The following is a 15,583-nucleotide window of genomic DNA, read 5'->3' on the forward strand; positions in this document are numbered from 1 at the left end:
TGTTCAGGGGTTTTGTGTTGTGTGGGATAACCATGGCACTCCATACGTCGCGGTTCCTGGTTTGAGGAGTCTAGGTTGGGCATGCGGGAGATTGTGTTGTTGACGTACTACTTTTGTTATAAATCCTCTCACAGTTTTTGCACTCATGAGACTGGTGTGAGTGAGAGGAGTGTGCTTGACTGGTTTTTGTTTTATTGTGAAGTACGTTCTGAGTTTATTAAGTACAGGGGTAAGTTGGGTGGGCCTGGGGTTGTGGTGGAGGTGAACTGAGTTGCAGTCTGGGAAAAGGGAGTATGGGAGGAGTAAGTCTATGGTTGGTCTCTGGGTGTAAGGGGTTGTTGTACCAGAGAGGGGGCGTTCAGAATGTGTTTTTAGGGTTGTGGAGGGGCGGTCTAAGAGGGAATTAGGTTGGTTGGTTTGTGAGATTGAAGGGACCAGACTGCGATGGTCATTGGTCCTTTTTTCCATAAATACAAACACCCACACGAAATAAGAACGAACAATGGAAAAGATGACAGACGACACAGGACAAGAAAGACTTAGACAGAGACCAGACAAAATGAATTAAAATCACACAGAGTGTGACTGTGGTAGGCTGACCATAGTGACAAAAAAGGAAAAACCAACCATCAAGAAACACACTAAAAACTCAGTCTAAAATCGTAGACCTTCTCAACACAAAAAAAGACAAACACTTAGATAAAGTGATAAGAGCCCCCTGCCTGAAGAAAACGCAAAACTAAGCCTGCCATGGCAGTGTCATCTGTTAAATGGGCAGGGAGCGTATCAGGCAGCGCAAATGTCTGCCTGAGCACAGCTAAAAGAGGACAGGGCAACAAAATATGGACCACCGTCAAAGCCGCCCCACAGTGACAGAGAGGCGGGTCCTCACTGCACAGTAAATATCCGTGCGTCAGCCGGCTGTGGCCAATGCGGAGCCGACAAAGAACAACTGAGTCCCTGCGAGGGGCTCGCATGAATGACCGCCACACAGCCGTCATCTCCATGAGAGCATGGAGTTTATTGGGTGTGGTCAGATCACGCCATTCAGCATCCCAAAGTGGGCAAACTTTGCAGCACAAGACTGCTCGAAAATCAGTCTCCAGAAGGCCAATGTCCAGAGTTGGTTTACTGGTGGCCTGTTTGGCCAGGCGGTCAACATGTTCATGTTCATTGCCCAGGATGCCAACATGACCAGGGGTCCACACAAAGACCACAGAGGGACTCCTGGACAGCCATCACCAGATGAGAGCGAGGGAAACACTGGTCGATAGCTCGTAAACTGCTCAGAGAGTCGCTACAGATAATGAAGGACTCACGTGAGCAGGATATACTCTAGAGCTCGAAAAATGGCGACCAGCTCAGCAGTGAAAACGCTGCAGCCAGCCGGCAATGAGCGTCGTTTGTAATGGTCCCCTAGAGTGAGAGCATAACTGACACGACCGGCAACCATCCAACTGTCAGTGTAAATAACGCCAGAGCCCTGATACGCGGCAAGGATGGAAAGAAAGCGGCAGCGGAAAGTCTCCAGAGGGACTGAGTCCTTCGGGCCCTGTGCCAATTCGAGCCGAAGGCAAGGGCGGGGCACACACCACGGGGGTATACGCAGAGGGGCCCGGAAAGGAGGTGGAAGATTGGTTGGTTTGGGGGATGAAAGGGACCAGACTGCTACGGTCATCGGTCCCTTGTTCCAAAGACAAAGAACACACACAGAGAATAAAAACGAGGAACAGAATAGATCACAGACGATACAGAACAGGAGAAACGGAGACAGGGACAAGACAAAACGAACTAAAACCACACGGTGTGTGACAGTGGTTGGCCGACCATAGAAATAAAAAAGGAAAAGCCAACCACTTAGAAACACCTTAAAAGATCAGTTTAAAATCATAGGCCAAAGGCCAGAATCAGCACAAAAAATAAAATAAAACAGAAACACTCAGATGAAAGAATAAAAACTCCCTGCCCTAATAAAACGTAAAACTAAGGCAGCCATAACAGGGTCATCAGATAAAACGGCAGGGAGCGTATCAGGCAGCGCAAATGTCTGCCTGACCACAGCTAAAAGGGGGCAGGCCAACAGAATGTGGGCCACTGTCAAAGCCGCCCCGCAGCGACATACAGGAGGGTCCTCCCGGCGCAGTAAATAACTGTGTGTTAGCCGGGAGTGGCCAATGCGAAGCCGACAAAGGACGACTGAGTCCCTGCGGTTGGCTCGCATGGAGGACCGCCACACAGTCGTCGCCTCCTTAATGGCACGGAGTTTATTGGGTGTAATCCGATCGCGCCATTCAGCGTCCCAAAACGCAAAAACTTTTCGGCGGAGGACTGCCCGCAAATCAGCCTCTGGGAGGCCAACATCCAGAGATAGTTTACTCGTGGCCTCTTTCGCCAGGCGGTCAACATGTTCATTGCCTGGGATACCGACATGACCGGGGGTCCACACAAAGACCACAGAGCGGCCGCAACGCGCAAGAGTATGCAGGGTCTCATGGATAGCCATCACCAGACGAGAACGAGGAAAACACTGGTCGAGAGCTCGTAAACCGCTCAGGGAATCGCTACAGATAACGAAGGACTCACCTGAGCAGGAGCGGATATACTCTAGGGCTCGAAAGATGGCGACGAGCTCAGCAGTGTAAACGCTGCAGCCAGCCGCCAAGGACCGTTGTTCGAAATGGTCCCCTAGAGTTAGCGCATACCCGACACGACCAGCAACCAGCGAACCGTCGGTGTAAACAATTCCAGAGCCCTGATACGTGGCCAGGATGGAATAAAAGCGGCGGCGGAAGGCCTCTGGAGGGACCGAGTCCTTCGAGCCCTGTGCCAAGTCGAGCCGAAGGCAAGGGCGAGGAACACACCACGGGGGTGTACGCAGAGGCGCCCGGAAAGGAGGTGGAACAGGGAAAAACCCAAGCCTGCAGAGAAGCTCCTTGACGCGTACGGCGATCGGACAACCCGACCGGGGCCGACGGTCAGGCAGATGGACGACTGACTGCGGGAACAGGACACGATAATTTGGATGCCCGGGCAGACTTAGAACATGGGCAGCATAAGCGGCCAGCAAACGTTGGCGCCGGAACCGCAGTGGAGGTACACCTGCCTCCACTAGTACGCTGTCCACAGGGCTGGTGCGGAAAGCACCAGTGGCAAGGCGTATCCCGCTGTGGAGAATTGGGTCCAGCACCCGTAACGCAGATGGGGATGCTGAGCCATAAGCCAGGCTCCCATAATCCAGACGGGACTGGATTAACGCCTGGTAGAGCCGCAACAGGGTAGAGCGGTCGGCGCCCCAGCGGGTGTGGCTCAAGCATCTCAGAGCGTTTAGATGCCGCCAACACGTCTGTTTAAGCTGCCGGATATGAGGCAGCCAAGTCAACCGGGCATCGAAAACCACCCCCAAAAACCTGTGGGTCTCCACCACAGCAAGGAGTTCGTCGCCAAGAGAAAGCCGCGGCTCAGGATGGACTGTTCGGCGCCGGCAGAAATGCATAACGCGGGTCTTGGCTGCCGAAAACTGAAACCCATGCGCTACAGCCCAAGACTGCGCCTTATGGATAGCTCCCTGTAGCTGACGTTCAACAGCTGCAATGCCAGTAGAGCTGTAATAAAGGCAGAAGTCGTCAGCATACAGGGAAGCAGAGACAGAAGTTCCCACGGCCGCAGCGAGCCCGTTAATGGCTATTAAAAACAGGCAGACACTTAAAACAGAACCCTGTGGCACACCGTTCTCCTGGACGTGGGTGGAACTATAGGAGGCTGCGACTTGCACGCGGAAGGTACGATACGACAGGAAATTGCGGATAAAGATCGGCAGAGGGCCCCGAAGACCCCATCCATGAAGCGTAGAAAGGATGTGATGACGCCATGTCGTATCGTACGCCTTCCGCATGTCGAAAAAGACAGCGACCAGGTGCTGACGGCGGGCAAAGGCAGTACGGATGGCCGACTCCAGGCTCACCAGATTGTCGGCGGCGGAGCGGCCTTTCCGGAACCCACCCTGAGACGGAGCCAGAAGGCCCCGAGACTCCAGTACCCAATTTAAGCGCCGGCTCACCATCCGTTCGAGAAGCTTACAAAGAACGTTGGTGAGGCTAATGGGGCGGTAGCTGTCCACCTCCAAAGGGGTCTTTCCAGGTTTCAAAACGGGGATGACAACGCCTTCCCGCCATTGCGACGGAAACTCCCCCTCGACCCAAAGACGGTTGTAAAGATCGAGAAGGCGCCGCTGACAGTCCACTGAAAGGTGTTTCAGCATCTGACAGTGGATGCCATCTGGCCCAGGAGCGGTATCAGGGCAAGCAGCTAGGGCACTGCGAAATTCCCACTCACTGAATGGAGCATTGTAAGATTCTGGGTGGTTGGTGCGAAACGAAAGGCTCCGACGTTCCATCCGCTCTTTAATGGAGCGGAAGGCCTGGGGGTAATTCGCAGAAGCGGAACTCATAGCAAAATGCTCTGCTAAGCGATTGGCAATGACGTCGGAGTCAGTACAAATTGCTCCATTCAGTGAGAGCGCAGGGACGCTGGCAGGGGTCCGATAGCCGTAGACGCGTCGAATCTTGGCCCAGACCTGCGAAGGAGTGACATGGAGGCCAATGGTGGACACATACCGCTCCCAGCACTCCTTCTTACCTTGGCGGATAAGGAGGCGGGCCCGCGCACGCAGCCGTTTGAAGGCGATAAGGTGGTCTAAGGAGGGATGTCGCTTGTGACGCTGGAGCGCCCGCCGGCGATCTTTAATCGCCTCAGCGATCTCAGGCGACCACCAAGGGACAGCCTTCCGCCGAGGGGACCCAGAAGAACGGGGAATGGCAGATTCGGCGGCAGTAACGATGCCGGTGGTGACCGATTGAACCACCGCATCAATGTCGGCATTAGAGAGAGACTCAAGAGCGGCAGTGGAGGAGAACAAGTCCCAGTCAGCCTTATTCATAGCCCATCTGCTAGGGCGCCCAGAAGAGTGACGCTGTGGTAGTGACAGAAAGATCGGAAAGTGGTCACTACCACACAGGTCGTCATGCACACTCCATTGGACAGACGGTAAGAGGCTAGGGCTACATATTGAAAGGGCAATGGCGGAGTATGTGCCATGCGCCACACTGAAGTGTGTGAAGGCACCATCATTTAAAATCGAGAGATCGAGCTGCGACAATAAATGCTCAACGATGGCGCCTCGACCTGTTGCCACTGACCCACCCCACAGAGGGTTATGGGCGTTGAAGTCGCCCAATAGCAAGAAAGGTGGCGGCAATTGGGCTATCAGCGTAGCCAGGACATGCTGCGAGACATCACCATCCGGTGGAAGGTAAAGACTGCAGACGGTAACAGCCTGTGGCGTCCACACCCGAACAGCGACAGCCTCTAAAGGTGTGTGGAGAGGGACAGACTCGCTGTGCAGAGTGTGAAGGACATAGAGGCAGACGCCACCCGACACCCTTTCATATGCTGCCCGGTTCTTATAATAACCCCGATAGCCACGGAGGGCGGGGGTACGCATTGCTGGAAACCAAGTTTCCTGAAGAGCAATGCAGAAGAAAGGGTGAAGGCTGATAAGTTGTTGGAGCTCTGCTAGATGGTGGAAAAAACCGCCGCAGTTCCACTGGAGGATGATATTGTCCATGGCTGAGAAAGGCGTGAAAGGACTGGGAAGGCAATTTACGCCGCTTGTTCACTCACTGCCACCGATTCAGTACCCGTACGAGAGGCATCCATGGCGTCTGAGGGACCAGCGAGATCAAGGTCCTCAGCGGACGCTAGAATCTCGACTGCATCCTCAGACGCAGAGCGCGAAAGGTGCGGTGGGGTTGGCGCCACCGCAAGTTCTTTGGCCTTAGAGGTCTTTCTCTTGGACTTCTCTCGCTGAACCTTGGGGTGCACCGGCTGGGAAGGCTTCACCGATTCAGTCTCTGGGACAGAGGAGGATCGCGAAGCCCTACGCCCGGCCGCTGGTGAGGACTTATGCCACTGGCGGCCGTCATCCTTCCCGCTGGTGGAACCCTGGGAAGGGAGGGTCCCAAGGGAACACTTACGGGCGAGAGTAGCCGAAGAAGTTAGACGCTTCTCCGGCTGAGAAGTGGGGACGGACGTCCCCGACGGGTGGGAGGAGGTTGCTCCTGAGGTAGGTGGTGCAGGAGCAACCGGTTGGGTAGAGCCCCCCCACAGGCAAGGGGGCAGGAGGAATCTTACTGCTTATCGAGCTGGCTGGAAGTCTCGAAACTGATGGAGCGAGCACAGTTGTCGTAGCAGCTGCATAAGAGGATGTCATTCTCACAGGATGGAGTCTGTCATATTTCCTTTTGGCCTCAGTATAGGTCAGCCGGTCCAGGGTCTTATATTCCATAATTTTGCGCTCTTTCTGAAAGACTTGGCAGTCAGGCGAGCAAGGTGAATGGTGCTCCCCGCAGTTGACACAGATGGGAGGCGGGGCACATGGAGTATCGGGATGAGATGGGCGTCCGCAATCTCGACATGTGAGGCTGGAAGTGCAGCGGGAAGACATATGGCCGAACTTCCAGCACTTGAAGCACCGCATCGGGGGAGGAATATAGGGCCTGACGTCACATCGGTAGACCATCACCTTGACCTTTTCCGGTAACGTATCACCCTCGAAGGCCAAGATGAAGGCACCGGTAGCTATCTGATTTTCCTTCGGACCCCGATGAACGCGCCGGACGAAATGTACACCCCTGCGCTCTAAGTTGGCGCGCAGCTCGTCATCAGACTGCAAAAGAAGGTCCTTATGGTAAATAACTCCCTGAACCATATTTAAACTCTTATGCGGCGTGATCGTAACAGCGACATCCCCCAGCTTGTCACAAGCAAGCAACCGTCGTGACTGGGCAGAGGATGCCGTTTGGATCAGGACCGATCCAGAGCGCATTTTTGACAAGCCCTCCACCTCCCCAAACTTGTCCTCTAAATGCTCGACGAAGAACTGAGGCTTTGTAGAGAGAAAAGACTCCCCATCGGCTCTCGTACAAACTAAAAATCGGGGCGAATAACTATTACCTCCATCCTGAGACTTACGCTCCTCCCACGGCGTGGCCAGAGAGGGGAACGTTTTCGGATTGTACTTTTCAGCATTAAAGTGAGCCCGAGAACGCTTAGAGACTGCTGGCGGCTGGCCGCCAGCGAGAGATGATGTACCACGCTTCATTGCGGGTCATCCGCCCTGATGCCACCTACTCCGACCAAGGGCCCTCCCCACGGGCGCCACCCAGCCGCAGCAATAGCCACCTGGCAGGATGGCCGTTGCCGGGAGTCCTGATACCCCAGGAGGATAGGCATCTACTCCTTGGCATACGTGGGGAGTTAACGGCGCAGGCATCAGTAGAGCGATCCCTGTGTTGTCAGGGGGCTACAACCAAGAGGGTACATGGCGGCCCCACCACAACGGACTGGCTACCGTGCTGGATCTTAGGTGCAAAACTGTTCAAGGTCGTCGTCGCAGTTAAAAGAAACACTGCAGAGTGCAGCGTGGGAATCGCACACAGGGACGTATCCTCGCCCAAGAGATGGAAAACGAGCGGGACACCATTGCAACGACGAAAAAGCCGGCTAAAGGTCTCAATGCACGACGGATACAGTGCACCACGTAAGGCGCCCTTCCCCAATTGGCTCGCTCTTCGGAATAATTTAGAAAGATGGAGGTCAAACCCGAAAGGGGACCATCACATAAGGCCGAAACATGTGAGACTCCTTTTAGTCGCCTCTTACGACAGGCAGGAATACCGCGGGCCTATTCTAACCCCCGAACCCGCAGGGGGAAGGAGGTGGAAGAGGGAAAACCCCAAGCCCGGAGAGAAGCTCTCTAACTCGGACCACAATCGTACAACCCGACTGGGGCCGACGTTCTGGGAGATGGACGGCCGACTGAGGGAACAGGAGACAATAATTAGGATGCCCAGGCAAGCTACAAACATGTGTAGCATAAGCGGCCAGTAAACGTTGGCACCATAACCGCAGTAAGGGACACCTGCCTCCACAAGTATGCTGTTCACAGGGCCGGTCCAGAAAGCACGAGAAGCAAGTCGGATCCCGCTGTGAAGGATTGGGTCCAGCACCCACAACAGAGAAGGGGATGCTGAGCCATAAGCCTGGCACCCATAATCCAGATGGGACTGGATTAACGCCTGGTAGAGCCATAAGAGGGTAGATCGGTCGGCGCCCCAGCTGGTGTGGCTCAAGCATCGCAGAGCATTAACATGCCGCCAACACATCTGTTTAAGCTGCCAAATATGTGGGAGCCAAGTCATCCGGGCATCGAAAACCACACCCAAAAACCGATGTGTCTCCACCACAGCAAGAAGTTCGCCAGCAAGATAAAGCTGCGGCTCAGGATGGACAGTGCGTCACCAGCAGAAATGAATAACAGGTCCTGGCAGCCGAAAACTGGAAGCCATGCGCTACAGCCTAAGGCTGCGCTTTGGGGATAGCTCCCTGCAGCTGATATTCCGCAGCTGCAATGCCAATGGAGCTATAGTAGAGGCAGAAATCGTCAGCATACAAGGAAGCTGAGAAAGACGATCCCACTGCCGCAGCGAGCCCGTTAATTGCAATTAAAAACAGGTAGACACTTAAGACAGATCCCTGTGGTACCCCATTCTCCTGAACTCAGGGGGAACTATGGGAGGCCGCGACTTGCACACGGAAGGTACGATGCGACAGAAAATTTCGTAGGAAAATCAGCAGCGGACCCCAAAGACCCCAACCATGAAGTGTAGAGAGGATGTGATGGCGCCATGTCATATTGTACGCCTTCCGCATGTCATGTCTAAAAAAGACAGCGATGAGGTGCTGATGGCGGGCAAAGGCCATACGGATGGCTGACTCCAGGCTCTCCAGATTGTTGGCAGCAGAGCGGCCTTTACGGAACACACCCCGAGACGGAGCCAGGAGGCCCCAAGACTCGAGTACCCAACTCAATCGCCAGTTCACCATGCGTTCGAGCAACTTGCAAAGAACGTTGGTGAGGCTAATGGGGCGGTAGCTGTCCACTTCCAATGGGTTCTTGCCAGGTTTCAAAACGAGGATAACAATACTTTCCCACCATTGTAACAGAAACTCACCCTCGACCCACATACGGTTGTAAAGGTCGAGGAGGCAGTCCACTGAAAGGTGTTTGAGCATCTGACAATGGATGCGATCTGGCCCAGGAGCTGTATCAGGGCAAGCGGCTAGGGCAATTTGGAATTCCCACTCACTGAATGGAACATTGTAGGATTCAGGATGGTGGGTGTGAAATGAAAGGCTCCGACGTTCCAACTGCTCTTTAATGGAGCAGAAGGCCAGTGGGTAACTCGCAGAAGCGGAACTGAGAGCAAAATGGTCGGAGTTAGTACAAACTGCTCCATTCAGTGAGAGCACAGGGACGCTGACAGGGGTCCGATAGCCTTAGAGGCGCCTAATCTTGGCCCAAACCTGCAACGGAGAGATATGGAGGGCAATGGTGGAGAGATACCATTCCCAGCACTCCTGCTTGTGATGGCGAATAAGGCGGTGAGCCCATGGACGCAGCCGTTTAAAGGTGATGGGGTGTTCTATTGAGGGATGTTGCTTGTGGCGCTGGAGCACCCGCCGGCGATCTTTAATCACCTCGGCGATCGCAGGTGACCACCAAGGCACAGTACTCCGCCGAGGGGACCCAGAAGAATGGGGAATGGCAGATTCGGTGGCAGTAACGATGCCGGTGGTGACCGAGTGAACCACCGCATCAACGGCCTCATTAGAACGAGGCGCAATAGCGGTCATGTAGGAGAACAAATCCCAATCAGCGTTATTCATAGCCCATCTGCAAGGGCGCCCAGAAGAGTGCCGCTGTGGCAGTGACAGAAAGATCAGAAAGTGGCCACTACCACACAGGTCATCATGCACACTCCATTGGACAGACGGTAAGAGGCTAGGGCTGCAGATCGAAAGGTCGATGACTGAGTACGTGCCATGGGCCACACTGAAATGTGTGAAGGCACCATCATTTAAAATGGAAAGGTCGAGCTGTGTCAATACATGCTCAACAGTGGCGCCTCAACCTGTTGCCACTGACCCATCCCACAGAGGGTTATGGGCGTTGAAGTCGCCCAGTAACAGGAAAGGTGGCGGCAATTGGGCTATCAGCGCAGCCAGGACATGCTGCATGACATCACCATCCGGTGGAAGATAGAGACTGCAGACAGTAACAGCCTGTGGCGTCCACACCCGAACAGCGTCAGCCTCTATAGGTGTTTGTAGAGGGACAGACTCGCTGTGAAGAGAGTGAAGGACGTAGATGCAGATGCCACCAGATACCATTTTATAAGCTGCCCAGTTCTTATAATAACCCCGAAAGCCACGGAGGGCGGGAGTTCGTATCACTGGAAACCAAGTTTATTGAAGAGCAGTGCAGAAGAAAGGGTGCAGGCTGAGAAATTGTCCGAGCTCAGCAAGGTGGTTGAAGAAACTGCCGCAGTTCCACTGGAGGATGACATTGTCCATGGCTGAGAAAGGTGTAAAGGGACTGGAGAGGCAGATTACGCCGCTGGGTCACTTGCTGCCACCGGTTCAGTATCCATGCGAGTGACATCCATTGCGTCCGAGGGTCCGGCGAGATCCAGGTCTTCAGCAGACGCCAGAATCTCGACCTCATCCTCAGACGCGGAGCTTGTAGGAAGCGGTGGGACGGGTGCCACCACAATGTCAGGATTCTTGGGAACCTTTTTCTTTTTCTGCTTCTTGCATTGTGCCTTCGGTTGTTCAGACTGGGAGGGCTTCACTGGGTCAGTCTCAGGGACGGACAACGACCGTGAGGCCCTACGACCAGCAACCGGTGGTTGTTTCAGCCACTTATGGGTGTCCGCTTTTCCGCAGGTCGGAACTTGCGAAGGGAGGTCCACAAGGGACCCCTTCATGGCGCAAGGAGCCAAAGAAGTCTTACACTTCTCCGGCTGGGAAGCGGGAACTGATGTCCCTGATGGTTGGGGGGGGGGGGGGGGGGGGGGTTTGCCCCTGAAGTAGATGGAGCAGGAGCAACAGGGAGTGAAGTGCCCCCCCCATAATCAAGGGGGCCACTGGATTGTGACGGATCATAGAGCCAACCGTATGTGACGACACGGGAGACGGGAGAACCGTTGTTGCAGCAGCGGCGTAGGTTGACGTCATTGGCACAAGATGTAGCCTCTCATATTTCTGCTTGGCCTCAGTGTAGGTCAGGTGGTCCAGGGTCTTATAGTCCATGATCTTCCGTTCTTTCTGGGATACCCGGCAGTCTGGCGAGCAGAGGGAATGGTGTTCTCCGCAGTTAACACAGATGGGAGGCAGGGCATATGGAGTATTGGGATGCGAAGGACGTCCACAATCTCGACACGTGATGCCGGAAGTACATCGAGGTGACACATGCCCAAACTTCCAGCATTTAAAACACCGCATCGGAGGAGGGATATATGGCTTCAGATCACAGCGGTAAACCATCACCTTGACCTTTTCAGGTAAGATATCACCCTCAAAGGCCAAGATGAAGGCACTGGTGGCTACCTGATTATCCCTCGCACCCCGATGGACGTGCCGGACGACGTGAACACCTCGTCGTTCTAGGTTGGCGCATAGTTCATCGTCTGACTGCAGAAGAAGATCCCTGTGGAATATAATACCCTGGACCATGTTTAGACTCTTATGGGGCATTATGGTAACTGAAACATCCCCCAACTTGTCACAAGCGAGCAACCTCCATGCCTGGGCAGAGGATGTTGTTTTGATTATAACTGAACCAGAGCGCATTTTGGACAAGCCCTCCACCTCCCCAAACTTGTCCTCTATATGCTCCACAAAAAACTGAGGCTTCGTCGACATAAATGATTCACCATCAACTTGCGTGCAGACGAGGTACCGGGGTGAATAATCTTCACTGCCATCTTTAGCCATACGTTCCTCCCATGGAGTGGCCAGGGAGGGAAATGATCTCTGATCATATTTCTTGCCATTGAGGTTAGACCTCTATCGCTTAAGACTGCTGGTGGAGGCCCACCAGCGAGAGATGATGTACCACGCTTCAATACGGGTCATCCGCCCTGATGCCACCCACTCCGACCAGGGGCTCTCCCCACGGGCGCCACCCAGCCAAAGCAAAGACCACCTGGCAGGATGGCTTTTGCTGGGAGTCCTGATGCCCCAGAGGGATAGGCATGTACTGCTCGGCATACATGGGGAGGTAGCAGCTTAGGCATCAGCAGTGCGATCCCTGTGTAGTGAGGGGGCAACTACCAAGAGGTTACATGACGACCCCACCACAACGGACTGGCTACCGTGCTGGATGTTGGGTGTCTAATATCCATGTATATCACGAGGGCAAAGATGGAAGTGCACAACGGAGGGAACGTATGCTACCCGGAACACACTGCAGCTGATGTGGCTGGAAGCTTGGTGTAAGTCCAACTCCATGACAATATTGGGTGTGCCAGATCTTAGGGCAAGATGGATGTAAAATGCACCACGTAAGGCGTCCTTTCCCAAATGGTACGCACTAACGGAAAATTTTGAAATGGAGGGGTCAAACCCCTTAGAGGACCATCACATTAAAGTCCGAAACAGTTGAGACTCCTTTTAGTCGCCTCTTACGACAGGCAGGAATACCACGGGCCTATTCTTACCCCCGAACCCGCAGGGGGTTAAGAGGGAATTAGTGGGGTTAATTGAGGAGTTTATAGAACCAGGTTCTACTGTAGTTTCTGACGCTTTTTCCTCTTATAGGGGGTTGGGTGAGAGGGATTACAATCATTTAGTACTGAACCATAGTTTAAAGTTTACAAAATTATGAGACGAGGCCTTGTACGAATATCATAGAGGGAATGTGGAGGGCCGTTAAGTCAGTTCTTGTGAGGGGGAAGAGGCACTCTTCTAACCTTCAGCTTAATTTAGATGAGTACTGTTGGCAGAAGATCGATCATGAGGGCTTTTGTTTTTTTCGTTTAAGAGCTAACAGTAAGATGTACGGGTCGAAGGTGGTATGTGTGGGTGGGTGGCTGCGACTGGAGGAGGGGGGGGGTTAATGGTTCGTAGTGTTTGTGGGGGGGGGAGTGTGTGTGTGTTTGTGATTTAGTTGTGGAAGATCTATTTTGTTGCAGTTTTTGTTGAGTTGTAGTGTGTGATTGAGATTTGCTTACTTTTTGTTTATAGGTATTTTATTTTGGGGAGAGGGGGGAGATTAGGTTGGGGGGGAGAGGTTCTTTCCTTTTGGCGTGTGTGTGTGTGTGTGTGTGTGTGTGTGTGTGTGTGTGTGTGTGTGTGTGTGTGTGTGAACTTTTAGATTCCAATTTGTGGTCGTATCTGTGGGTTTTTTGGCATTGGGTGTCGTTGTTGACTTATATGGGTGAAGGGAACTGTTTGATTCTAATAGGCGGTTGTGGCTGTGGGTGTTCCGGTACCGGGATTTACTGTTGAACTATATAGGTCAAGGGAAGTGTCCGATTCCAGAGTATGTGTGTAGTGGAATTTGGGGAGTTGTGTGTTGTCGGTTTTTTTCGTCGTTTTGTGTGGTTTGTTATGGTGGTGTGTGTCTAAATTTGTTTATTTTTTGTCCCAAACCAAAAACTCCCAATTTCCCACACTTGTCCCGTTAGTTTGATTAGGTTTTTTGTGGAATGTGTGTGTTTTGTCATGTTTACGAAATGTCATAGGTGCCATATCGGAGTCGTATTGTATGGTCGTTTCCGCCATATTTGTGATGTCATGGGTCAAAGCAGATGCTTGGAATCTGACACTTCCGTTTTCCTAAAGATGCTCCCCAATATTGCTAAACAGAAAATAGTTGAATTCACTAATGAAATAGTTTCTTCCATTTCCTTATTCAAATCGAATCGGCTCTATGATAAAAAGAGAAATGTAAACAAAGGCTTGCAAAACCACAACAATCTGCCTTGAACCATTGTTGATACAAATATTTCATTGTTACTAGTTGCCCTTTGAACAAGAGAAACAGAACTATTTTTGTTGGTATATTTTAATCATCAAAAACACTACTTTGTATTCCAGAATGAGATTTTCACTCTGCAGCAGTGTGTGCGCTGATACGAAACTTCCTGGCAGATTAAAACTGTGTGCCAGACCGAGACTCAAGCTCTTCTGTGAACCTTGCAGAAGAGCTTCTGTTAAGTTTGGAAGGTAGGAGACGAGGTACTGACAGAAGTAAAGCTGTAAGGATGGGGCGTGAGTCGTGCTTGGGTAGCTCAGTTGGTAGAGTACTTGCCCGTGAAAGGCAAAGGTCCTGAGTTCGAGTCTCGGTCCGGCACACAGTTTTAATCTGCCAGGAACTTTCACTACTTTGTATTGTAATTGTAACCATAAAACAAGACATGATGTCCCAAGAATAAGGGTCACTACTCAGGGATACTACTGGAATGATCATTCAAAGCCGAAAAGTCTAGAAAACAAGAGCTCCCAAGTTGCATACCTTAAAAGTTATGAGTGCTTGTTCAGTGAAAGAGATGTGTTTCAAGGCAGAAAAGGTGAACAAATGTTCATAGCTCTTAATGTATGCATTATAGAGCCCATGTTTACTAAACTTTTTGCTTTGAATGACTGTTCGTGTCATATCCCAGAACACTGATCATTCCTTCTCGGACACGCTGAATAGTACAAAGAAAGAACAGAAAGTACATAGAGTATTCAAAAAGATATTGGATGAAATATGTGCCTACTACATAAAATGTGATACGCATTATCTGTTGGGCCAATAAAACAGCAACCTTAACTATTATGCCCAAATCCAAGTGAAAATATGAACAGTAGCGATTGCAGGGCAAGCATGCAATCAAACATATGGCTGTACCAAATCGTGACACACCAGAAAAATACTGCGGAATTCGATATTGTACACACTTAAATATTAAAATAAACGTACCAGCTCTTGAGCCTCTTCGACATGTCTTTCGATCTCCTGAATAATACTCTTTTTATCCGCTATAACATTCAACAGAAATAAAATTAAATGTGCAGCTGTAATTTTACATCACTTCGACACAGTTCATTCCATATTCATATTTCAAATGGAAACCCGACTGAATTAGAAACTACAGCCCACCATGAGTTGCCAGCTTTCCTATTTTGGCTGTGATATCTGCTGTCAAAACAGCATATTGTTGCGCGTGGCTTTCTATTAGTGACGCCATTCCCCTGAGGTTTTTCTTCGCAAAACTTGTCACATTTGTATAGCACAACCATACAAATCTATTTTGTCTTTAACATTTCACAAACCCGATTTTCTCGCCACATAATTATACCGACGTAACAGTATCTACACTACCATATTCGTACCCCTATTTTTTGTACATAATTAAGTAAGAAACTGAAGCTTCCCTACGAACACTTCACACTACAACAGACACGCCTATCAGTTTGTAACTTTGTATGCATTCTTTCCCACGAAATACCAACGATTTTCATTTGCGCTGGAGTTCTGAACTGACATTCAACAGCTGTTTCAAGTAATGGGATACTGAACAGAAGCTTCTTTCTTATCTGTGACAAATTCACATAATATTGTAAACACAGCGAGTGCCCATATTTTATTTGCTGATGCTGTACATGTATCAGCCATAAAAAGACAATCCAAAAT

The 15,583-nt window shown here is 51.4% G+C and overlaps 1 protein-coding gene across 1 annotated transcript in view; it reads right to left on the reverse strand.

The window, feature by feature from the left end:
* The window catches only part of LOC126161598 (vesicle transport through interaction with t-SNAREs homolog 1A), a 35,614-nt gene extending 20,090 nt beyond the window's left edge, over positions 1-15,524 (reverse strand). Inside the window, exons 1-2 of the mRNA XM_049917545.1 lie at positions 15,050-15,524; positions 14,870-14,928 (exon numbers count right to left, since the gene is read on the reverse strand). Of these exons, the coding sequence (XP_049773502.1) occupies positions 14,870-14,928; positions 15,050-15,137 (147 nt within the window). The 5' untranslated portion in view covers positions 15,138-15,524. The remainder of the gene's footprint in view (positions 1-14,869; positions 14,929-15,049) is intronic.
* Between the last annotated feature and the right edge of the window lie 59 nt (positions 15,525-15,583).

Source organism: Schistocerca cancellata, chromosome 2 (assembly GCF_023864275.1).
Source record: "Schistocerca cancellata isolate TAMUIC-IGC-003103 chromosome 2, iqSchCanc2.1, whole genome shotgun sequence".
NCBI lineage: Eukaryota > Metazoa > Arthropoda > Insecta > Orthoptera > Acrididae > Schistocerca > Schistocerca cancellata.